At 46.9% G+C, this 25,997-nt stretch overlaps 1 protein-coding gene across 2 annotated transcripts in view; it reads right to left on the bottom strand.

Moving 5' to 3' along the window:
* Positions 1-3,320: 3,320 nt before the first annotated feature.
* LMNA (lamin A/C) overlaps positions 3,321-25,997 on the bottom strand; it is a 46,188-nt gene continuing 23,511 nt past the window's right edge. The window contains exons 2-12 of one of the 2 annotated variants that reach the window (XM_079956812.1): positions 18,087-18,243; positions 16,372-16,497; positions 15,990-16,160; positions 14,660-14,785; positions 14,105-14,325; positions 13,596-13,809; positions 12,491-12,598; positions 12,182-12,301; positions 11,056-11,151; positions 8,492-8,740; positions 3,321-6,710 (exon numbers count right to left, since the gene is read on the bottom strand). In XM_079956812.1, coding sequence (XP_079812938.1) covers positions 6,684-6,710; positions 8,492-8,740; positions 11,056-11,151; positions 12,182-12,301; positions 12,491-12,598; positions 13,596-13,809; positions 14,105-14,325; positions 14,660-14,785; positions 15,990-16,160; positions 16,372-16,497; positions 18,087-18,243 — 1,615 coding nt within the window. In that variant the 3' untranslated portion in view covers positions 3,321-6,683. Of the gene's footprint in view, positions 6,711-8,491; positions 8,741-8,937; positions 10,584-11,055; positions 11,152-12,181; positions 12,302-12,490; positions 12,599-13,595; positions 13,810-14,104; positions 14,326-14,659; positions 14,786-15,989; positions 16,161-16,371; positions 16,498-18,086; positions 18,244-25,997 lie in introns of those variants that run through there. The other variant, XM_079956811.1, reaches the window with a different exon arrangement.

Here is a 25,997-nt window from a genome sequence, read left to right as displayed (position 1 = left end):
TGACGCATTTTCTCGAAATGCTTTTTTAAAATGTGTCTAGATCCAGCCTCTGACGCTTGGGATCACTTTCAGCTCTATTCTAGGATTCAATTACTGTGACTCTAATAATTAGCCTCTGAGCTTTTTTTTCTTTTACCCTCCTCCCTCCCCATTGCTTTTCCTTTTGTGCCATGTCTTTTAGGCTGTAAGCGTGAAGGCATTTGTATGCCATTCTGGGAGCCCTTTTTCAGCTAAAGAGCAAGATAAACATTTTTTTAAAAAAATAAAAGCCATGGTGCTTGCATTATGGAGACCAAGCTTCAGTGTGGTATGATGCTTGCTAGCGTATCAGGGTGCTGGCCCACCCTGAAGCAACATGGTGTTGTATAGATTGCTGAACTATGAGACTTGGAATTGAATTTGCACTGGGAATACACATACCCTAATTTATATCATAGGGAAAACAGGGTTGGAAGCAGAAATGCTTCTGAATACCAGGTGCTGGAAACTGCAGGAGGAGAGAGGGCTCTTATGCTCATGACTTGCTTACAGGTTTCCCACAGGCATCTGGTTGGCCATTGTGAGAACAGGGTGCTGGACTAGATGAGCCATTGGCTTGGTCCAAAGTTCCTTACATTCTTAACGTTTGCTGGAGAACAGCATAACAATCATGACAGGCACCATCTGGAAGCAGTTCCAGATCCCGTTGTATCAGCCTTTGCCGCCTTAGAGCCTTCAAAATATTTTGGACTACAGTCCAATGGAGTTGTACTCCAAAATATCTGGAGGGCACCAGAATGAAGCCTTGGAGAAGGCAATCCTGACCTCTAGTGGCCACAACTTCTAAACGCACAAGAGACAGTCTATAACATGGGTAGGGAAACGAAGGCCCGGGGGCCAGATCCAGCCCAATCGCCTTCTAAATCCGGCCCATGGACGATCCGGGAATCAGCATGTTTTTACATGAGTAGAATGTGCCCTTTTATTTAAAATGCATCTCTGGGTTATTTGTGGGGCATAGGAATTCATTCACCCCCCCCAAAAAAAATAGTCTGGCCCCCCACAAGGTCAGAGAGACAGTGGACTGCCCCCCCCGCTGAAAAAGTTTGCTGACCCCTGGTCTATAATATATACTGTTCAAAGCTCTAGGCTGGAACATCCCTAAGGCAACTGGGGATGGTGGGAGAGGGCCTTCTCGCTCATGGTGTACACACACCTTCCTGTCATTTTGCTGACTGTGCTTAATAGAGATTGTAGTGTAAGACATCCACAAGGCATGGACGAGTTTGCCACAATTAGGGTTGCCGTATTTCAAAAAGTGAAAATCCAGATACAAAAGTTGTTGAGCTTTTGGGAGCAAAGCTGTTGTTCATCTTTGGCAAAACTGCAAAAAATAAATGTTTTGGAGCCAATTTAAAGGAAAATCACCAAAAACGTCACTGCCGACGTGGGTTGCCCCACCCAGATTTTCCCTGACATTTTTTGCGATTTCCGCCTAGACACTACTTCCGACTGCAGTATTCCAGTTATGTCAGGGAAATTCCGGACATGTGGCAACCCTACCCACAATACAGGGCCAATGACACTGAAGGAAGAATTTATTGCGATTGTCAAATGATGTCTGCCTTTGCAGTGCAGATATTGTTTTGGAAAGCTGGAATTGGGTAGGGTCACTGTTCAATGTAAACTGAATTGAATTTCTCCTCAATCCTTAGTTTGGGCTGATGGGATTTGAGTTCATCATCATGGGAGGATCTGGAGGGCCTGAGTTTCTCCTCCTCCTGGTTAAAAGCTTCTCCAGGTTGGGTGTTTGGGCAGGGGCAGAACTGTAACTGGAGCAGGTTTCACCTTGTGCCAGCTCACTCACAGCCGTATCAGAAATGATTATAAATATAAAATTAAAAGCCGTCATAAAAATTTAATTTGGCTTGGTGGCTTTCTAGAACGTTAATTAACATTTATGGGCATCCCAGAGCACCACTGTGTGAAATCCTTTTTAACCGTCAAGAATTGATTGAACCTGGTACCATCCATGGTCGTTAGGCCTGACCTGGGTGCGCTTCTAATCACAGTATGCCATATTTAACATTTTTATAAGAATATCCAAGTATAGAAGAACCATTTTATGGGCTCATTTCAGTGTCTTAGCTTCACATATTTTAGATGGCAGATTAGCCCGAGACCCAGACAGACGTGGTCCATGTTAACTGTGCAGAGGCCAATCTCTCGTGTTCTTTTCTGGATGTTTCCATCAGGGGTTCAAAGAACACATAATATCCTCTTCAAGGCAAGTTTTATGCTTAGTCTTCAGAGAGCCTCCTGAGTTCCTTCCTCAAGGAGACTGATGAATTTATTGCCACACAAGTGGCCAAAATATCTGAAGTTGTACCGTATTGGCCTGAATATAAGCCGCACCTGCAGATAAGCCGCACCTTTAAAATTCGGGGGAGGGGGGAGAAAAAAAGACAATACCCGAATATAAGCCGCTCCCTTAAAATTGTGTTTTGTTCTGGTGGTCCTAGGAGCTACGCGCTGCCAAGGCACCCGCCATCTTGCCTCACCAGAAGTCCTGTAAAAGCCAATTTTTGCAAGGTCGTGAATTTAAGCAGCACTTTAACTTTTCACGGTCATAATTTGGAGAGAGAAAAAAGTTATTCGGGCCAATACGGTACTTGCTGTGATCATTAGCTTATTTTTAAAAATAATCAGCTTTTGTTTTGTTTGTTCTTGACCAAAAATCATTGCAATTTGTCTTCTTACAAGTCAGTGGACGATAATGAACACCTGACTGACCAACCATGGAAGTCCACAATATGCTCAAGTGCCTTTGTTACTTTGCGTGACTGGGATATGTAGCTGACACGCACTGCGGCCTCCTCGTGTTCGGCTTTTGGGAGGTTGTCCTCGAGGTCGCCCTGACTGAAAATGATTTCCCCACCCTGCATTACATATTCATTTTGCGAGTCAGTCTAGCGAGGCTGCAAAGCTGCATTACGTTGTTGCTGGTTTTGGTAAATTGATGCCTAGGCTGAGTCTGACATCAGCGTAGCGATGTAATCTACTTCAGGAGCATTTCACCTCTTGTGGATTTACTTTTGCCTCTCACCCCCCCCTCACTTTTTGCCAGTTTCTAGTGTGCAGCCCCCCAGGAGGTCACCGGTGAGGAAATATGGAGCACCCTCTTCTCATGAACTGGCAAGGGCAAGGAGCCAAGGCCCCGCTCTCCCAGGAAGGCCCACTTACATTAAAGGCCGTGAAGCCCCACTTCCCAGCTTCATACCATAGATTAAGATACCACAGTGGTGTCTGACGCAAAAATGAAGGAAGACACAAAAGGCTGGTTTGGTAGACATTTTTAAAGTGTATTTGGTTTAAGAAAATACAGGAGCACTACTGCCACATGAACAAACGCAGGCCGCAGCAGAGGTCAACAGCACAAAAAACTCCCTAACAAAAGCACTGGCTTCCCCCTGGAGAATTGTTTTGGGTTGTTGAGTCTTGCTAGAGAGGGGGGCATCTGAGAGAAAGAGAGCAATGACATGGGTGGGTGTTGAATCGGGGTGAAACTCTTGCGAAGACAAAAACCGAACAAGAAGCAAGATTGCAGCTGGCAGCAGGCAGGCACGTTTTCGGTTTAGTGTTTTAATTTTGCACCATGCCCTACCCCCACCCAAATTAAGGCAAGAGAACAGGCGCATTGCAACACACAGCACAGGTTTTGCTACGTTGCTGCCCCATCGAGGAGGGTGCATTGCAAGCTACTGGCAAGCTACTGGCAAACAAAGCTGCCCAGAGGTTCCTGAGGAAAGTTATTTGCCTGCAATCCAAAGCCGCATGCAAGGATATATGTGCGCATGGAAAAGGTGCCCCCCCCCGGTCCCATCACACACCTCACTCTAGTTCCACAGTGGAGAGCATTTTTCAAAAACTGTCTACAAGGGGGGGAAAAGATTTGAACTGTGGGCCACAGGGAAAGTGGCTACTGTTCAAGGGTGAAGGGGAAATCCCTGTCTGAGACACACACATGTGAGAGGGGCAGAGGCTAGGGCAAAATCAGAGCCCCTTCAGAACTCCCTCAAAACTCTGAAGATTTCTCTAGGTCCTATTAAAAAGCTCAGCAAATTTGTGGATCCTTGAGAAGTGACCAGATGGTTCTGGCTGAAGGGATCAAATGGGATCTTTCTCAGAGCACCCAATATTGCCGGTCTGTATGTACAGCTCACTCAAGAGCTCACAATTCAATAGGGCACAATTTAGGGTAGATCAAGGGTTGCCAACATGATGCACTCCAGGTGGTGTTGGGACTCCCATCAGCCCCAGACAGTACAGCCCATGGTTGTGGATTATGGGAGTTGCCATGCCACTTTAGGCCCAGGTTAGAGAGGAACCATGCAGGATGTGCTTACAGACCCAGAGTCCTAGGCCTACTCACAAGTAGGGGGTCTGTGATACTCCTTCACTGCCTGTTAAGAATGTGTTTGGGAGGCCAGAGTATACAAGGCCCCCACTTGGGACTTCCATTTGCTAGAAGCAACACAGGCCTCATCCCCCCACCTTGCTGAACTCTCTCTGCGCTATTGACCTTGTTTCTGGATCACGTTTTGGACCGAGATTCTCTGTGCCTGACCCTGCCTGTATTGAGACTTCGCTGCACCTTTAGGTGACTTAGATCCGGTGTGTCTTCCAAACTTAACATGAGACACACATCAGGAAAACTGAGGAGACCCAACTGTCTGCTGCAAGAGAAGGTGGCCTTTTTGAATCCTCAGCTGGGCAGGGAAGAGAAACAATATCTGCAGACAGGACCCCACCAACAGAAGACCATGGTGGGAATCCAGCCTTAGTTGGAGACAAACAAGGCCCTCAAGACTGACAGGGGCTGCCCCATGCACATCAATGGGAGAAAAAGCTCTGTGGGGCGGCCCCACTTTGGAGAGAGGAGACTTTGTTGCTGGGCACTGTGGCTTCCCTGACTGTGCATGGGCTGCTCTGATTTCACAAAGGGGTGGGGGCTAAAAAGACCTACAAAACTCCTCAAACCTACTTGGTGCTTTGGCTAGGAAGCTTTTTAGCTCAACAGGCCATTTAGGGCATCTTAGTCAAACTCAGGCACAGAAAAAAAGCTGGTCCCGGAACTGAAATCAAAAGGCACTTTTCCCCGAACGTTCACTACACCTTCCCATAGCCCTTAAAAAGGCAACCAAAACAAGAGCACTGGCTACAGCAGCCATCTTTCAGCAAGGAGCTGCCATCCTTTGCTTCTGGGCTGCCAGTCTGGCGAAGACCATCCTTGCCAAGGCACATCGCGGCTACCACCCGATACACACCCACCCACCCGTTTCTCCCTCAAAGCGCCGCCAAAGAACAATACAGTACATAAATGTCAACCCAACAGCATTTATATTGGCTATTATAGCATAGCAGTTGGCTGTAAGGAGGAGGGGAGGAGGGATAACAGCAGCTGCAACTCGAGCAAAGCAAGGCAGAGGCAGAGAGAAAAAGCTTTGGAGAGAATTGTTTTTGGACCGGACAGCTGTCAAGCCCCAGCTGCCAACAGCCTTTTCTTACAATGCGGGAATCTTACATGCTTGTTTGCCAAAGGAAGGTGGTTTCAATTTTTGAGCCAAAACATTTCCTTGAAGCAAAAGTGGGTGTTAAGTTGTCATGTGCACCCCCAAAACTGTCAGGAGGGGCATCAAAAGTACACATCGGGACAAGTATATGAGCTGTTTTGCGGGGTGGAAAGAGCTAAATCTAGATTTCTTCATTTAAAGGCACAAATGTGGATGCAGTTCATCTGAATTTGGTTCACTCACACTGGCGATTATTTTGTATTTATTCTGAGTGGGTGAAAAGTAGGGGTGCAAACTAAATTTTAAGATGAAGTGGATTTATAATCCCGGTCACTTTAAGGGCTTTGCATTGTAACTGCCTTAGAGGGCCTCATCAGCATCGAGTAAAACAGCCTGACAACAGACATTGGATTAAAGTATGGTACATTTCCTGTCCAGGATCTCAGACCAGAATTTAGACTGAAATTAATGTGGGTTTTATTTAAAAGAAGAGTCTCCCACTCACATTGACACTGTAAACAAGGCTCCACACTGAACCAAGAGGGTGTCTCTATGAGCGTCAAACTGTTTTACCTCAGGTGTGGGGGCTAACTGTGGGTTACAGCTGCTGTTAGCCAAGAGTGGCTTATGAGTATAATTCATTTTTAGTGTATCCCACAGGGAAACAGCAAGTGCAAAAATCCCTCTCAGAGTTTGTCCCTAGGGGAGAATATGAAACCAAGAGGGCCTCGTCTCTGTTGGCTGTTTTTCTTTTACATACAGAAACCTTTGGTATTCCAATGAAAAATCTCTCTATATATCTCTATACATATACACACCCCTATGTTAAGGAGATATTAAAGTAAAACATTTCCCCCCTCCTTTTTGGCACCAATAACTCAAATTTCTTTGGCTTGGTTGTGGTTTTTTTTTAAATCTTTTCTTTTTGTTATAGAAAAAAAAATTCTTAAAAAACCCCTGAAGCATCTTTAGCATTTATATATATTTTTATATATCTCGATATGTAATAATAAAGTATAAATTCCTGCAGTAGAAAATAACTCCTTTTATAAACGTTTCTTCTGTGCATGTAAGGAATAAGTTGCTTTTTGTCTAGCAGGCTGTGAGCATTGTCGGGGAACAGCGGCAGGTTTACATGATGCTGCAGTTTTGAGGGCCCTGGAGGGAGACACACAGAGAGAAAGATTTTTATTAATAATATTTAAACTAATTAGAAGCTTTTTTTTACAAAGGGAACTCAAACCCCCGCCCACAAAAAACCCATACATACATTAAAATATACATATAGACTCAGTCAAAATTCTGGGGAAAGAAATCATGATGACTTAGCCAATGTTCTCCTGCAGGTTCAGCACCTTCCCTTCCAAGGAAAGGATAAAGAATTTGGGGGTTTTTTTATAGTTCAGAAGGCGACTGAGGAGAGACATGGAATTCCAACACCACAGGGAGAAAGTTGGACTCTCCTTCATTGCCCTGAAATAACCCAATGGTTATTGCAGATCATGCCTGGTCCTTTATTCTTGCAAGAGGTCAAGTAGTTTCAACTGTCAATACAATATTTTATTGCCTGCATCAAATCCCTTTTTCTTTAGCAAAAATTCATAGCAGTTGAGATAGATGCTGAAAGTGCTTTAAGCCTAAAGCTGATGGTGCCTGTACTTTGAAGATTGAGAGTTTCTCAAAGACAGTGGGCAGCTCAGTTAAGTCTGACCCTGCATTATTCTTAGGGACGGACAAATCCGTCAGTTTCAGATTTTATTTTTCAAATATTAAATTTAGTTGTACACATTTGGACATCAGTTTTCTTTCTTTAAAGTAACCTCACAGAAACTGATAAGCATTTCTCTTGATACATTCTTTTGTATGGAATTTCCCCTAAAATCCACACTTGGCAAGCAATTCTCCTTAATATAATTTTAATTTTATTTGCATTGACTTTTGCATTTTATGTATTATTTATTGCATTTATATCCCACCGTTTTCTCCAAGGAGCTAAAAGTGCTATACATGGTTCTCTCCTTCCTCATTTAACCCCCAGAACAACCCTTTTGGACAGGTTTGGCTGAGAGGCAGTGACTGGCTCAAGTCACACAGCCATGGGAAGATTTTAACTCTGGTCTCCCAGGTCCTAGTTCAATACTAACCACTGCACCACACTGATCCCACCTTTCCCATATATACACAGCTTTGTACACGTTTTTTGGGTTGTCAATTGCAAGATTCAGACAAACACAAATTTCAAAGAGTAGCTGTGTATCAAATTTGCACCCCCCCAAACTGTGTATTAGGTAGGTTTATATAAAAAGGTGAACCAACTTTCTCCCCAATCTCTAGTCATTCTCGTTATCACCAAGTCCCCTGTGCACATCACTTGGGAATTTCTATGCACCTCAAGCAACCTGATCTGGTTTCTTAAAACAGCTGCCACATTTCAGTTGCCTCCAACAGTCTTAATCCACCATCGCTTAACAAACAGGTGCAGAAACATGGTAGAAGCATTCATGGCAAAACTGACCGATTTCATTCATATACAGAAATGCAAATGGACAGCATCTGTCGTTTGGGGAAAGCCTTGTTAGGCCTTTTTAAAGTTAGACAAATTCTCCGCAGTGATAATAGACACGTAGGGTTGTAGCGAACTAGGTTCTACTCAGAGTAAACCCACTGAAATTGATGGGCCTAAGAGAGCCATGCCCGTTAACTTCCATGGGTCCACACTGAGTTGGGATGTGCCCAATGCTTACTCTTTTTTTGCTGTTCTGCTAGGGTCTTGCTGGAAGCATTTGGGGAATGTTATTTCACACGTGGCCTTGTGTGTTTTCAAGGGTCTCCAGACATTAACAGTTGAGAATGCCACAACAGATGCTACAGTTAATGATGGGACTCCCTCCCTGCTGAATTCCCCTAAACTCTGGCCCCCAAAAGTCCAACCCACTGACCTGCTGGCGTGGGCTGGAATTGCCCAGGATGTAGGTCCGGGGGAGCAGGTTATCCCCAAGGCTGCTGCCTCCGGTACGGTAGCTGCGTGTGATGGTGAGGCTGGAAGAGGAAGAGCCAGAGGACAGGGTGCTGGTCGCAGCGTTGGTGGTACTGGCCCCCTTGTCTGCCGGCTGCCCGCAGGTGCCGCAAAGCACAGTGCGGGAACGCAGGTTGTACTCGCCTGGGTCGCCAGAGCCGCTGCAGTGGCTCTAGAGGAGGAGGAAGATCAGAAGCTGAACCACACAGAGAACAGGGATGGGGAACCAATCGGCCTGCCTGGGGCTGCTGAGACGCTCGGCTCCAGGCAGGATGGTGGTTGCAGTCCACTGTCGGGAGTGCCACAGCTTCCCCATCTCCAACGCAGAGACAGAATCACCGAAACTTTCGATTAGAAGCGGAAAAAAAGTTTTGAAGGATAGCAACGGACGTTTTATTTATTCTTCTGAAGGGGAAAAAGCAAAAGCCATGCACTAGGTTATGATTTGGGATCTGCGTATGTGCCTAACAGTGTGCAATTGAATATTTTGCAGCAGATGTTTAGAAAGTTTTTTTAGAGGAGGATTTAACCCTATGGATGGGGAGATTTGAAAGGGAATATTAAAAAAGTATGCAAATTAATATAATTTTAGCAATCCTTTAGAAGCAGGATGGTGATATATGGGAGGAATTAAAAAGGTGGAGAACCTCTGGTCCACCAGGGGGTCTAATTTGGCCCAAGAGGCCAATTCCCCTATACCTCAGCTACCTGTCCATCAACTGAGAGCAATGTGATATCAGCTGATGGAGGGGAGGGGAGGGTTCAATTCTGTATTGGCTGTGGGTTGCTGCAGCGGCAGAGCATATGCCCGCGCTGCCCAGGGCAGATGCGCTTCCGAGGGGGTGGGGTGGGGTGGGGCGGGTGCCCTCCCAGGCGCGGGATGGCCGCTTGGGTGCCGGAGTGAGCTGCCCATGTCGGACATTTGGTGTACTGCCCGCCCGCCACTCCCAAGCCTCCCCCACCTGTAAAAATGAAGGGGGATGGGGAGAATGCCGCCGGCAAAGCGCCGCAGCTCCCCGCTTTCCCCGACGGTTCGTGGTAGGCTTGGGAGTTGCGGGAAGGCGGCACGCCAAATGTCACCCCCCCCCCCTTAGCAAAGACACTATAAGTTTCGCTTCTGTCCTTGACAGTTGCTTAAAATGAATTATAGGTGATTACATCCATGTGGACCAAACTGGCTTTATCCCAGTTTGGTCTCCATTTGAAAATTAATAATATTAAGTATTAATAACTATTATTGTTAGTAGTAGTAGTAAGCAGAAACATCCTTAGCATCTTTCAGATGCTTGACTGTGTGGAATGGGCATTTCAAATTGGTTTAGTTAAAAGCATGAAATTTGGGCCTAAATTTATGTATAGTCTTGGGGGTGAAATTAAGAATAAGTTTAGACTTTAAACAAATTGATCTCTGGGGTACAAGGCGAGGCCATCCCTGAGTTTGCTTGTATTCCTTATGCACAGCAAAGAAGAGCTAACCAAGCTCATGGTTGCAATGCAAACATTTCTAAACTCTGGTGGGAGCAAACTTTGAACATGCAAACTCAGGGGCTGCCACAAAAAAGGCCCTCTCTGGGGACACCACCAAACTTCTGGGGGATGTGGAACTAGCAAGAGAGCCCAACTCATCTGATTTTAACACCAGAGAGGGTCTGTAAGGAAGGAGGTGGTCTTCCAGGTATCTGGGACCTAAGTTATTTGGGGCTTTCAGTGCTAACATGAGCACTTTGAATTGGGCCTAGCAACGAACTGGCAACCAATGCAGCTGTTTTAAAATGGGGCTCTAAAATTATTGGTTGTAGAAAGTTTAGCAACTTGTCCTTTACAGAAATTGTCTCATAAGTTAAAATTAATGAGAGGACGGTGTAAACAGGATTCATTTCTATTTTCTCAGTTTGATTTTACTTTATTGACTAATAGACAAGAGATTGGAAGGTCAGTCTCCACAGCATTGGGTGTAACTGACTGAAATACAGTCTTGGACCAAGGATCTTCAGTTTAAAATATGGGTTTCAAACCTGCAAGGAAAGCGGAGAATGTGGTTCAGCACCTGGTAATATCCCCCCCACGATTTGTACCGAATTAATGTACATGTCATACTATGAAATATAGGAGAAATGCATGTTTCAGCACTGTATTCATCTTGTTGGTGGGCTATTGTGCAAAAAACCATGTTTGCCTATGGTTTGCTGTTTTTCTTTTGTACTTTGGGGTAAGAGAGAAAGCTAACAAAAATTATAGACCAAATCAAAGGAGCACAGGAATCAGGACAGACCAAGCTAATACAGAGTACAGGGATGTGCTAAAATACAGGAAGAGAAGGGGGGAGAGGCCCCAGGCAAGAGCAGCATCCTATCGTGCTTCCTGGGCTTTTAATGCCCTCCTTTATTAGGAGCATTGCAGTAGCGCATGGAAGCCTTCCGTGAGAGGGTGGGTCATGCCTGCTCTGCAGCCGCTCCCCCTACTAGCAGAGAACCCCAGAAAACTCACATGGTGGTGGTGGTGGTGGCGCCCATCTTCATCCTCATCATCTTCATCGTCGTCGTTGACAATCACGGTGCGCACCAGCTTCCGCATGGCCACTTCCTGTGGAGGGGGGGGAAAGAAAGGAAGTCAGGTGAGTTGCTGGTACTTTGATCTTTCAACTGGGCTTTATGTCAAAGAGGCCGTCAGGCGGACAGAGAGGACAATAACCTGGTCTTGGTACTGGGAAGAGGGGTTTGGGAGCAGTTAAATTGTCACAGTCTCTTAAACCTCTTTTAAAAAATGGACATGTAACAGTCAACAGAGGAGTCACATCCACACTGGGAACTATAGCTAAGCTACAGTTCCCAGCACCCTTCACAAACTACAGTTCCCATAATTCTTTAGGGGAAGCCACCTGCTCTAGACAGATGGTGTTGAAGTGACGAGAGCAGTATCCTGTAATTTAAATTAAGAGGTGGGGCACTCCAGGCCCTGAGACTCTGTCCAGGTCATACTCACCACCCACACTCTGAGAAGAAGAAAAGAAAAAGAAGAAGAGTTTGGATTTGATATCCTGCTTTATCACTACCCGAAGGAGTCTCAAAGCGGCTAACGTTCTCCTTTCCCTTCCTCCTGCACAACAAACACTCTGTGAGGTGAGTGGGGCTGAGAGACTTCAGAGAAGTGTGACTGGCCCAAGGTCACCCAGCAGCTGCATGTGGAGGGGCAGGGAATCGAACCCGGTTCCCCAGATTACAAGTCCACTGCTCTTAACCACTACACCACACTGGCTCTCTTTTGCCTGGCAGGAATGGATGCCTGATAAGGCCTCTTTGCTCAGATAGGAGGAGGACGGGGGGAGATGTGCGTGTGGTTGTTTTAACCTAGCCAACAGTACAGAGGAATGTGTCGCACCGGTGGCTCCACCCATTTTTTTTTTGCTCTGCTCACCCCATGAGAAAATGCGTCCCTTGGGTGAAAAAGGTTGCCCCCCCCCAGCCCAATAAATTCACAGACATAAAAGGAGGAAGAGGGGAATGTGAGAGCCGTAAGCAAAGGGCAATGCAACGGAGTCCTGGGCTTTGAACAGCAACAGCTCTGGCCTCACTGAGGAATAGCGGCCCCAACCATCCACCGCAGGGTGCCTTACCTCTCCACTAGAGGTGAGAAGAGCAGTGCGCAAGCTGTCTCCAGTTCCCCACGAGCTCTGGTTTTTCCACACCATATCACTGGGAGGGTTGTGGGTCACCCCAGCACCAGAGGCCCAGATCTTAAGTGGGGACAGAGAGGAAGAAGAGAAAGTCAACAAGGGAGATGCCAACATACAACAGTGCTGCATACTGGAGGAGGTCCAGGGGGCTGCGCCACATCCATCCATCCATCCTCCTCCTCACGCAGTCACTGGCCCCGTCCTGGGAATTATGCACTTCTGCTTTGCACGAGGCTCGCAGCTACTCACCGTAACCAGCTGGCCTGCCTTCAAGGTGAACTTGGGGGGGAACCTGTAGGAGATGGGGGCCTCGTCTCCATTCTGGCGCTTGATCTGCCAGTTTCCCAGGGACTGGTCCTAAAAAAACACAGAAGAGGGATGGCCATGGTAAGTGTGCGCAGAAACGGCGCCTCTGGATGCAGGACTTTTCGGGGTATGTACAGACCCCTGGAACAAATTAAGTTCATATCCGGAGGGTCCACTGTATAACTCAGAATAATGTGAACTTAAATAATAGTTCATATCCGGAGGGTCCACTGTATAACTCAGAATAATGTGAACTTAAATAATAGTATATATCTCCTCAGGATTGATCTGAGGATATATATATCTTACAGATTACTATTCAATGTCACCAGGTTCAAGAGTTCGAATGTAATGTAATTCGAATGAAGACCAGGGTACAGATTCTCTGTGTTAAATCTTGCAGTTGAGAAACTGTACGAGGAGGAGTCCGACAACGAGATGTTCAGATAAAATCTCTCTTTCAACACCCTTCTTCAGGCCGGTTCAAAATGAATAGTAATCTGTAAGATTGTATATATCTCTTCAAGATGGATCCAAGACTGTTGTTATATATATTCTTTAAACTCATGTTATTCTGAGTTATAGTACATGTTGCATTGAGATAATTCAGTGTGCAATATACTCCTATTTCTTATAGAGAGTTGTGCTTGATGAGGTTCTATTCTCTGTAATCCTTCGTTGTTTGATGCTAGGAAATCTAAACAAAAGTGGGAGCTGATGCCCATTGGGCTTGGTAGGATGGAAGGCAAGGAGCCCAACAGCAGGTGGCGCCAGAGGCAATGGCAAGCAGAGAAAAATCTTTCTAGCCCTATCCCCACCCTTCCTGAGTTCTACAACAGCAGCACTGAGACTAAGCTGATGGGCATGCTAATGGCGCAAAATGCGCCTGGCACATGGCGAATTTTGAATGCGGCCGAGGACTGAAAAGCTCATCAAGATCTGCCTTATGGGCAGCTGAACATGCCCCTCTTCCTCCTGACCACCCCAGTATTTCTGCCAAGCAGCAAGGCACTCCCCCTCTCCCGTCCCCCACCACAAGGTAACTCACCTCATTCGACTTGTTCCTCAGGCGGACAAACTTCCCTGCCAGGTCTATTTCCTCCACAGCCACGCGGCCGCTGGTCCGGGCATGGTGGGAGTAGCTAGTGCGGCTCTCTCCATCCTCCAGCTTCCGCTTCTTGGAAGAGCTTTGCATAGAAGAGTGGGAGATGCGTGTCCTGGTCCCCCCCTTCTGGGACGTGGGGCTGGGGGAGAGACGCAACCTGGCAGAGGAGAGAAGAGAGGGAAGAGGGCGTCAAGGTGACTTGTCTTCAGATGCATGCAGGAGCTGAAACTAAGAACCTAAGAGCCCTGCTGGATCAGCCCAATGGCCCATCTAATCCAGCATCCTGCCTCTTCGTTCTGTTCTTTTCCAAGAGCAGACCCATTTACCAAACTCTCCACTCAACCTACAGCCGGACCCTCCAACGCAGAAAGAACAGGAGGCCACCGTCCGAGGGAGACCACTGTGTTTTGACGCCAGCCCCCCTGGGTCAACTTTCCCAGCCCTGCACCTACCTCTCCTCCTCTCCCTCCAGGAGCTTGCGGTAGGCATTGATCTCCATATCCAGGGCTAGTTTGATGTCCAGCAGCTCCTGGTACTCATCCAGCTGCTGCTGCATGCGAGCCCGCATGTCTGCCATCTCCCGCTCCTTTTCGGACAGGATGCGGCGGCTGGTGTCGCGCTCCCGGGCAAGAGCGTCCTCCAGGTCACGCAGCTTCGCTTCCTTGGCAGAGAGCTGGGGAAGGAGACATAAGAGAGGAGCTGGTAGGTGGAGCAGGCCAATGGCACAAGGGGCATGGAGAAATTCACTGGATCCTCACAGGGTGATGGTGCTCATTCTTACTCTACAGGGTTGGAAATCAGAAAGGGCTTTGCTCAAAACCCCTTAAGAGTTAAGTGGGCAGCGTTTCAGTGCAATGTAGCCATTACTCAGCTGGAGGAATAAGCCTCAATTTAGAGCACCCTGGGCAAAGGCATTCAGCAGTGCCACAGTTTCATCCAGGGAGCCAACAGCACTCAGAGAGCACAGCACTGACTGCCTGTCCCTGTGACCCTTCCTGATCCCTCACCTGCTTCTGCAGCTGGCTCAGCTGCGCCGACAGGCTGTCGATGCGGATGCGAGTCTGCTGCAACTCTTCGTGGGCTGCCCCCGCCATGCTGCTGTTCCGCTCGGCTGACTGCTTGGCGTTATCCAGCTGAAAAGGAAGATGGGCCGCGATGAGGCACAGAAGAAACTGGGTGCTCCAGGAAGGAGGACAGAAAGGAACATTCTGGGGCATGGGCTGCCTTTGTCTAAAGCAGCCTTCGCCAACCTTCTGGATGCTTTGAACCACAACTCCCAACATCCCCCAGCCAGCATGGCCATCTTGGACTACAGCTGCCATCAGCCCCCAGCCAGCACTGGACATTAGTTTGCAGTGGGTTGGGAACACAGTTTAATATCTTTAACCTGCACCACAAGTGGATGGGTTTTTTTTGCTTTTTTTACTTCTTGAAATCCAAACCAGTCACTGACAAAAAATGGCTATCTGGGAGCGGTGATGGTATTTCAATGCAGCGTTTCAAAACAATTTTTAACAGCCCTGATTGTTGTACAAGAGAGAGGGGGAAATAGTGACTATGATAGTGTATTAGATATGGCCCAATGTGCATAGACCACAATGCAGGGTTGTTGCAAACCACTCTTCTCTCAAGTTCAGTGCCGCATCCAACACACGCGACTATCCGTAGACTACACTACAGGGCTGCTGCAATCCACTCCCTCACACCCAGCCTGCAAAATGGGCAGAACCACCCAGGACCATTGGAAGAGCAGTCCTTTGAATGCAGGCAATGGCTGACTGACGTGCGACCATGCACGTGCGCACTGCTGCAACCAGGAAGGTGGCAGAAGCAGAGAAGGGCAGAGCAAGCAGACACACATGTAGCCCCGCACAAAAGGGGTCATTGCCTGTACTTCAAAAACTTGAACTCCTCGCATTTCCTACACCAAACAGGACCTAAATGAGAAATAGTTTTAACTCCTGGACTTTAATTCTAGCTTTTTAGTTGGGGCTGGTTGGGTGGAGAGATAATAGGTACAAAAGGGAAAGCAGGGCTGGCCTAGGATGTTTTGCCACTTGAGGCAAGACAGACAATGCTGTCATGGTGCCTTCTTCTCCTGCAGCCTGCCCCCAGGAGGCTGGAGAGGAGCAGGCGGGTGGAGGTGGAGGCCCAATCTGCCACCTGAGGCGACTGCCTCACAGGTGTGCCAGCCCTGAATAGCTCCACAGTCTCTTAGGAGCAAGCTGCCCCTGCAGCGCAAACCAGAGGAAATAAACAAATAGGTTGGCACCAAAAGTAGTGTAAAAAGGCTCCATCTCTCTGGCCAAAGTAAGGAGTTTAAGGCCAGGGTGGTACCTTGGAGCCGTAAGTCTTCTCCAGCTCTTCCTTGTACAGCCTGACTTGCATTTCGTGCTGGGCCCTCAGATCATGCAGGGCATCAGCCAGCTTGCTCTCGAACTCCCGCTGGCGCCCGTTGTCGATCTCCACCAGGCGGGTCTCGTGGCGGCGTTTGCTCTCGCGAAGCTCCTGCAGGAGAAGGCGGAAAGAAGAGTCATGGGGGACAAAGGCTATTAATGGCAGGAAGCCAGGGGCGGGGGGGGGGGGGTTCTTGTGCTCAGGTGCTGCTTCTGGGTTTCCCCAAACAACCTTCAGCCTTACAATGCAGGGACAGGAATTGCGGGCAAGCCCAGGGGGTTGTTGAGGGTATGTGCTGTTTTTTGCAGGCTGCCCCACTCACCTCGCTGTAGATGTTCTTCTGGAACTCGAGCTCCTCCCTCAGGGTCTGCAGTCTGTTCTCCGCATCCACCCGTCGCAGCATCTCATCCTGAAGTTGCTTCTTGGCCTCAGCCAAAGCAGCTTCCAGCTGTGCATAGATTGGCAGGGAGACGGGGTGGTATTAAAAAAAAGAGAACGGGAGAAGCATGTCAATGGGATGAAAGGTGGCGGCCTTTATATATGTCCACCCGAGCACTTGAATCCATGGAACTGGCCCTGTTACAGATGCCACATAATACTCATTCCACATTTGTAAGAAATCAATCTTTTAGTGTAGTAGGACTGTGGAATTCTCTGCCTGTTGGCATTGGCAGACGCCTTCACTGTACTCTTTTCAATGCCTGCTAAAATTGTTTTTGTTCTGGTAAGCCTGTCCAGATTTGTAGTACATTGACCTGTGTTTCAATCTGGTTTTTAGTTCCTCTTTGACCTTATTCTAACGTTTTTAATAGCAATTATTGTTTCATTCTTTTTGCAAACCGCTTTGAGGTTTTCCCTTACAATCAAGCGGTATATGCATTTTGTGAAATGAATAAATTATACTGTGGGCAGAATGAAGCTGTGGCTGGGCCAGGGACTACCATATTCCCCAAGCATTGTCTCTCGGATGGGCTGGGAAATTTCTGGGAGCACCCAGGTGCATTTCCACTTTGCCGGGATTCCAAAAACCAGCCCAAGAATAGGGACCAGCCCTGGCTTGACACTCTCATGGTTCACAGGTGAAGCTTCCCTCTGCAAAGCCAGGCCGTCTATCTGAAGTAGCACCGACAGCCAGAAGGTCTACCCCACATGCTTTCACCTGGAAACATGAATCTGCTTTAAAATCTAAGCGGTATTATTGGGTTTAAAAGACTGTCTTGCCCAGATGGCAGGTTGTGCTGCCATCTGCTGGCTGTTTTAAATCTTCATGGGATAGATTTCCTAACCTCAAGTGCTTCCCACTTCCCCCCACCCCCACAAAAAGGGTTCCGGTACAATTATGGACTAGGGTTGATGAAGGCAGGGGTTTATCAATTCACTATGGGGTGGGGAGAGGGAGGGGGAGCCAGCTTCCTCCTCGCTCTCCCATAACTGAAGAACTGAAAGTCAACAATGGAACGGGCTGGCAGACCAAAGAAAGCACAACACAATTGGCCAGGTGAGATTGCTTTCTTTTTAAAAGGTGGTTAGGATGAACTCGTGGAAGAGCAGATCTATCTGCAGCGGTTAACCATGAAAGCCAAGTGGAACCTCCAAAACCCAAGGCAGTCTACCCTGATTGTCAGACGCTGAAGTCAATTAACAGGCAACCAACAGTCACCCTCCGGCCCTATGTGGGTGTGCTAAGAGGAAAACTGGCTGGCAGCTGCCGGAACAGAAAGCTGGCCCAGACAGCATTTTGGTCTGAGCCAGCAGAGGTCTTCCACATTCTTAAAGATTACACCATCTAGGGCAAGGATGGCCAAACTTGGCCCTCCAGCTGTTTTGGGACTACAACTCCCATCATCCCTAGCTTACAGGACCAGTGTCAGGGATGATTGGAATTATAGTCCCAAAACAGATGGAGACCCAAGTTTGGCCATGCCTGATCTAGGGTCAACTTCACAAGTCCACCCATCCCCAGTGGCGAAATTAAGGTCCACTGCAGAAAAACGAAAGATGGAGAGGGAAGGAGACTGCTGAGCTGGTGGTCCTCACCTTGGCCAGTTGCCCCCGCAGATCACGGAGCTCATTCTCCAAGTTGCGCTTCTCTCCCAAGGCGGTGGTGAGTGCTGCTTCCTTGGAGTTCAGCAAGGCCTCGACGTCCTTCAGGCGGGCTTGAGCAGTCAGCAGCTCCCCTTCCTTCTTGGTGTTCCTAAAACAAGGAAAAGAAGAAGGCACAGCTGTTAACCCAGACTGGAGAGAGGCTTGTCTTCATGGACCAAGGTACAAAAATCCCAAAACCAAGCCCTGGCGGTTTGTTATTATAAAAATGGCAAATGACAAAACCGTTACGGAAGTAATAAAATGGTTTGTCTGTTTTCTTTGTAAGTCAGTCTGCAATGAGTACGATTTCATAATATAATGCGTCAGTAAGCAGAAAATGCAATGCAAAGTTCTTAAGCTGCAAGATCGACAAGACACACTGAGCTTTGCTGGATCAGGACACAGAGCCATCCAGTCAAGCATCCCATTTCAAATGGTAGCTTGTCAGACGCTCTTAAGGTCCACTTAAGGGCACAGGCAAACCCGGCCCTCCAGATGTTTTGAGACTACAATTCCCATCATCCCTGACTGCTGGTCCTGTTAGCCAGGAATGATGGGATTTGTAGTCCCAAAACATCTGGAGGGCCGAGTTTGCCTATGCCTGCCCTTAAGGAAGACCTCCAACAAAGGTATGGAGCCAACAGCCTGTCCCTGCTGTTCACCCTTAGCAACTGGTATCCACATCTAGACTACCTCTGGATTTGGAGGTTCTATAAGAAACAACATCGATCAATAACACTGTCTCCCACCTCTGTGAAGTTGCCTAGTCCCTCTTTGAAGGCGCTCTGAGCCACCAGCCATCACATTTCCAGAAAATTCCGTTTTCTGCACCTGAACCTCACGTTTCACTAAAACAACCAATTATGAGAAGTTCTTTCTATCCACTTTTGCCACAAGCCTAGTTTTATAAACTCTCCTCATGTCTCCACTTAGCCTTCCCCCGCCCCCAGGAAGGGAGGAAACTGGGAGACATGCAATGCGGCACAGACAAGCGTTCTGCAACCAGGTGCCCTCCAGGTGTCCAGGTTACAACTTTTGCAGTCCAAAACATTGTGAAGGCTGTTGTAGGCTACTGTGACCCTATCCTCTTGCAAGTGTGTTTAGAAATATGTATGACTATTTTAGATTAATCCACTAAAGCTTTTGTTGATTAATCTACCAAGGTCAATTTTAGAAGTTGAAGGCACAGGTTAGTTTTCCATGACTACTTTGGTTCTGGTGTGTTACTGTCACAGATAAAGGGGAGAAAAATAAGACTAAAGGAGGACTTCCCTCCTAACACAGAGGTGTAGCCCCTTACATATTAAATGTCACATTTTCTTAACTGCCTTTAAAAAGAGAGAGATTAATGTGTGTATTTAGAAGTTTTGGCAATACAGTGGTACCTTGGTTCTCAAATGCCTTGGTACTCAAACAACTTGGAACCCAAACACTGCAAGTAAGTGTTCCGGTTTGAGAACTTCATTCGGAAGCCAAACGTGCTCCGTTTTGAGTGTTACGCTTCCTATTTGAGTGTTATGCTGAGGTCTGTGTTTTTGCTATTTATTTTGCTTTTTTGTTTTTGCGGCTCTTATTGTTTTGTTTTTGTGACTGTGTGGAACCCAGTTCAGCTGCTGATTGATTGATTATGTGACTGCAGTACATTGCTTACTGCTTTCATCTTATGAATCAATCGTCTTGTTAGTAAAATTCAGGTCAAATTGCTGTTTTAGGGGTTGTTTTTAAAAGTCTGGAACGGATTAATCCATTTTGCATTACTTTCTATGGGAAAGTGTGCTTTGGTTTTGGAACGGACTTCTGGAACGGATTAAGTTTGAGAACCAAGGTACAACTGTATGCAAATTTAATCAATCAAGGTGTGTATTAGCAGATAATCTGGTTGGCTGACAGCCCTTAAACACTTTGATGGAGCTTTTCATGTTCCTCAGTTCTAAACAGGGAGGTTTTGGGTCTCCCTGACTGGCTGGGAGCTCACCACAACCTGAGCATCTTTGGGAAAGCGGTGCAGGAAAGTTTTTACACCAGCCTGTTGCAGGTGGCCTAAGAGGGAGAGATGGGTAATGCTAAGTTGCAAAGCTCCCTAGTTGACCTTGTGGACTAATCAACAGTGTCAGCCTGGCTTACCTCTCACAGTTGTTGTGAGGGTAACTGGGGGTGTTGAAACATTTAAGCTGGTTTTAGTTCCTTGAAGGAAGAGAAAATGTAATATGAGATGGTGTGAAGGGAGATTACAAATCTAATTAAAAAGGCCAGCAAATAATTTCATAGGAACCACTGCATACCAGATAAAGAAAACTCCTACTCCAAGAAGAGGGAAAAACTGGGCCTCAAGATCTTTTTATTTAGGTTATATATATATATATATTTTAAAAGGAGGGAGACGGAGAAAGCTATAAATAAGGCTGAGGCAAGAGAAAATCCAAACGTTGGTCGTCAGCTCAGATCCAAGTTTCCATTACTCGCTTACATTCCATTATATTTTGCTTTATTTTCTTTCTTTCCCCTCCCCTGCCAAGGAAGACAGAAGACCAAGAGACAGAAACACAGCTGCTTAAAAAAGCATCACCCACCAAACAGATGACGGCTGGGGGGAGGCGTACTAAAGAAAAGTCAGAGCTGCAGACAGAACCATCCTGCCTGGCTGGAATGTTATGAACAAGGGAGTCCTTCTTAGCCGATCAAATTCCACAAGTGAGCTCATCTCCAACGTTTGGTTGACAGGACAGCAGGCTATGGGGATTCACAAGTCACTCAGAGCATGTGCAGAGTGCTTATTATTACTAAACATATTAGTTGCTTTTTTAAAAACCAAGGTAGCCTAACCCTACTTGCAACAACAAATAAACTACCATGCATTAAGACCAGCAGGAAACAGAGCACAGAAAAATCTAACACACATTCCTGATTTCAAAAGGCAGGATTAAGATGGTTTGAGTATATAACCCCTTTGATCATCCACCTCTGTGATCACCCTCCTACACCCTTGTTTGTGTGCCGCCTCCACGAGTGGTCTGGAGGGTGGCAGCATGAGAACAGGCCTTTTCTGTGTTGGCTCCCCATTTGTGGAATACTCTCCACCCAGGAAGATTCACCTTGAACCTTTGTTACATCCCTTTAGGCTCCAAGCAAAAAGATTCCTGGTCTCCCAGGCCTTTAGCTAATTAATCAATCTATGACCTTTTACACTTGGGGTGTGTATGTTGTTGTTGTTATTACGGTGTGTGTTTTTAATATTGTAAACAGCCCTGTGATCCTCGAATGAAGCGTGGCATATAAATCTTTTAAAAATACATAAATAAAATTGAAATGGGAAGATTTGCTCACCCCTCACCAGTGACTGGTTACCCTTACCATTTGGGAACAGGATACCTGAGGGATTTGAGGGTGCACAGGATGGGCTCTCCAAGCTATGGAACCTCTAGCTAAAAGCAGAAATGCAGAGCTGGCGAGGTTCGTTCATGGGCAGGTGAGTCAGTTTCACCCAGCCCAGCCCTGTTTACTGCAACAACAAAGAGCGGATCCCCCAGGGGCCTTTCCCAATCCCGAGGATACGATGAGCCAGAAACCCCACTTGTGTGCGCCCTTTCCACTGAGCCACAGTCAAAGATCTGTAAAAAAATTCCTCCCTTCAAACTAGACTGCTTGTCTGATCTGGGGAAGGCAAGACACCCAACCTGAAATCTTGCTTGTCAACAGAAAACAGGGTAACAGAAGCATGTATTTGTATCCGGACAAATAATAGCAAGAACACAATTCTATGCAGGGCATAATGAAATACAAGCATAGTTCGGAGAGGCTATTTCTGGAAGTCCACATCCCTGTGCACTTTTCTCTGGGCAGACCAACTTCTCTCCTGGATTGCCTTCCATGGAAATCAGCTTTCTGAATTTTACCAGCAGAAGCAGCCAGCTCCGAACAGCACTGTTTAGCTGGAAACAGCACAAACCCCCCCTATACTGAAGAGTTTATCAATGCCTAAAAAACTGACTCTCCTTTTTTCAAGAAAGGGAGAATGAATGTACATTAAAATAACACAAATGTAGCACTTTTAAGAGTGTAAAACTGGATATCTCTTTAAAGCATGGTGGTTGGAGATGAGAAGACAGAATACCCCAACATTTGTTTTTGCTGGGCGACGTATCATGTCACATGTCAGAAAACGTAGAGGGAGGCCAGGCTGGATTTGTCGGGAGCAAAGGGAAATCCCAGAGACACGGTGGCTCCCGATTTGAATGCAAGTTCATACAGGTGCCTATTATTTTACAATTGCTTTTATAGACAGTCTGTGGTCTGTTGTATTATGTATTAGTACGGCCTTGAAGCTCAACTTTATGAGCAAAAGTTCAAGACAACAGCATTACTAGCAAGAAGAAAAGTGAAATTAAAGAAGTTAAATAAAATAACTTCGCTCTCAACAGTTCACTTTCCTCTGTTTATTTTCCTCCTCTTAGTCATAAGTAACATTCCAGGTCAGCATCTAGGACAAATAAGGCATGAACAGCAGTTCTAGAGGAATGCTCCCCTCCAACATTCAAGCTTGGTGTTTTGTTTTTTTTTAAGAAAAAAGAAAAAAGGCAAAGAAATGACAAACCAGGTTGCAAAAGGCCACCAGGCACTGCTTATCAGCAGAGGACATCGAGACTTTTTGCACAGACAAGATTCCATTGAGCATGGCAAACTCTGTTTTTGTAGCACATAAGTATTTTGCCTGGCCAGAGAACCTTAAGCTCCATTTTGCAAAAAGGCAAGAGGCATTTCTAATCCTCATGATTAGTATTCTCTCCTAAATTGGTATCAAAACTACACGGCTTGCCTATCAAGAGGTGTGTTCTCTGAAATGGGGACCCCCTGCAGCCATCCTGGTTCTATTTCTTCAAAAGCATTTCCAGCACAAGTCAAAAATCAGCCATTTTCCTTTTGTGTGGCTACACCAGAACAGGTGGATTCCCCTCCAGACCTGAAAAGGGAAACGGCATCTCTCCAGCTTAGCCACAGAGATTGAAATCATTCGTTTCCTAATCATGAGGCAAATTGTAAAGGCAGGGAGGCGGGCGGAGGAACTACTAGTTTCTATTTTAGGTTCTTCTTGAGTTGGGGAGATTTCCCTCCTGGCTAAGTTTATAAAGCTGGCACCAAACTGACCATCCAAGCTTAATCTCAAACAATCAGTGAGTTTCCTTCCCGTCACTCAGCAGACCTGCTGCCAAAAACCAACTGACCGGTTAGCACAGAAATGTCTTCAAGGCTCAGCATCCTAGCAAAGCTCTTGGCAGAGAGCCCTTGTCCACCTTGCCCTTTGCTTCATTCTAGCTGCACCTCCTTTGCTGCAAAGCAGAGGAAGGATCAGCAACCGTACAGCCTTGGGCCAGATCAGGCCCACCAATGGTGCCATCAGGAGGTGGGGGGCAGAAGGAACAGCGGGCGTGAAGATGGGGGACTCACTGACAGGCAACTGGGGGCTAGAGAAACACTCTGGCCGACTCTGCCATCTCCCTTCTCAAAGTAGCCCTCCAACTAGACAATCATTTGGACTCCTGGCCCTTCAATGTCCATCCTCGAGCCCCCCCCCCCGACAACCCCCAGTAAAGCCCCTTCCAGTAGAATCAGCTGAAATCAGGCTCCCTTTGATTTCTCCTCTCCTAAATATCCTCAGCAGCCATTCCAATTGTCCAGCTATGTAACCGTTGTAATAACCAGTACAGTGGTACCTTGGTTTACATACGCTTCAGGTTACATATGCTTCAGGTTACAGACTCCGCTAGCCCAGAAATATTACCTTGGGTTAAGAACTTTGCTTCAGGGTGAGAACAGAAATCGTGTTCTGGCGGCGCGGCAGCAGCAGGAGGGCCCATTTAGCTAAAGTAGTGCTTCAGGTTAAGAACAGTTTCAGGTTAAGTACGGACCTCCAGAACGAATTAAGTAGTTAACCTGCGGTACCACTGTACCTGAATTTGCTTTCCTCCCCTCTTCCCTCCAAACTCTTTTTCCTTTTGTGTTGTTCAGATCTATTAGATTGTTCATGCGTGGCAGAAACTGTCTTGATTTTTAACGTTTGTCCAGTGCTTAGAAAATTTTTGATGCTTTATGAATGATGGTTGTTGTTGTTGTTGTTGTTGTTTCTGTCCCAGAAAGTCAGATGTTACACGGGAGGGACAACCATCAGGTTCTGTTAACAGAATTTTTGCTGCAGGGGGACCACAGTTCCATGAGCAATCATTTTTTTGGCACAGCAGAGATATGATGGAGGAGGGGGTGGGATGTGTGGATTGGAACAAAACACTTGCCAGGAACAAGCACATAAAATTGAATCAAAAGGGAAGGAGCGCTGGCAGAGTTTGGGCTTTTGACATCCCTGGTGGTGTCTCTGGAAAAGAATCCCATCAAAAGCAGGAAAGGGACAAGGCACGGGAGATCCTGTTGTTTCTGGAGAGTAGCTGTTGCGACCCAGGCCCATCCGAGTGGCTCTGACTCACCCATTCTTTTTCGGTACCAAGGGCACCACTGCCAAGCCACCAGGGATGTGCCACGTGGGACAGAAACGTGAGCAAGCGCCACCAGCTTTCTGTCGGAGCCAGCTGGACAGGATTCAGGATTGAGGGCGTGGCCCTACTGAAGGCGATAAAAGATGTTTGCTGCCACTGGTACAGCAAGGGCCACACCCAAAAGGCCCCAGAAAAAAGTCAAGAGGGGATTTGGGGCTCTCACCTTCCAGATTTCCAATTGCATGTGGAGTCCCTGAACCCTCAGAAAGGGAAGCAAAAAATAATAATTCCTGCTGTTTTCATTGAAGATTAAGGAGTTGGAAGTGGAGAATTAGGCGAAAGTTTAAAGGGGGGGCTAAATTCAAAGATCTGATGTGCAACAAGCAAGCCCTCACAAATAAAAGCAGTACGGATCTATTCATAGCTACAAGCTTCATCTTCAGCTGATCAAAAGCACAGACAAAGAGGGCTCTTGCACCCAGCGGTCACAGCAGGAAACAAACCCAAATTTAAATGGTTTTTTTGCAATGCCAAAAACGAGAGCAACTTTTAAAAGTTTCACAAGTCTCTTTAGGAAGAGCTTTAGCCTCGGATGCCTCCACCTGTGCTGCAACAGAACACTGCCAGTATTTTGACAACCTGCCATGGTTTGCTTTTAAGCCAGAAAAGGGAATAAAGGAGGTCTGCAGACTAGTGACGTGTTTTAGTTGCATGCCATTTTCATGAACAGCAGACACAGCACATGGTGGATACACTAAACTAGATTAAACTGTTGTCCTGCAACACAAGCCAATATACTCATGCAAGCAACTAAGCTCCTTTGTCTGTTCGTTTCTAATCTTTAAAGGGTGCCCCTCCTCACATGTGCAAAACAGTCTCAATTTTAATGAGGACTAGAAGCTTCCCCGCCCCGCCAAAAATAAATAAAGAATACTAGATTCTTGTACGAATCCTGCGGATCACACTGAATCTGTTCAGAGGGCGAGAGGAGACGCCTGAAGCGCCAGGGTTAAAAATAATTCCCTGATACACATACACACAGACACACACACACACGAAATAACACCGTCTGCGTATAATCTTTAGTGTTACTGTAACAAAATGCGCAAGCAATCCGTGCAGCTGCGGCCTGCTTCAATTTATCAAGCACAGGAAACGCGATATTAAATAGTACACTGAGGGAGGGAAAGGAACAATAAGCGAAGTCTTGGCTGGAATCGTCTCCCCGCCTCCCACTCCCCGGCCAACGCCTCTGTTCCGGCCCCACCCGGCGGGGCTGAGTCATCCCCGCCGCTCCGTCCGCAAATGGAAGTCGGGCCGGCCTGGCCCTGGCAACGCCGCAGATGGCGCGAGCGGGGCCGGGAAGGGAAACGGGACTCGA

Source organism: Podarcis cretensis (genome assembly GCF_951804945.1).
Source record: "Podarcis cretensis genome assembly, chromosome: 16".
Lineage (NCBI taxonomy): Eukaryota > Metazoa > Chordata > Lepidosauria > Squamata > Lacertidae > Podarcis > Podarcis cretensis.
Note: the sequence above shows the minus strand (reverse complement) of the source record. Positions and strands in the feature narration are given on the sequence as shown.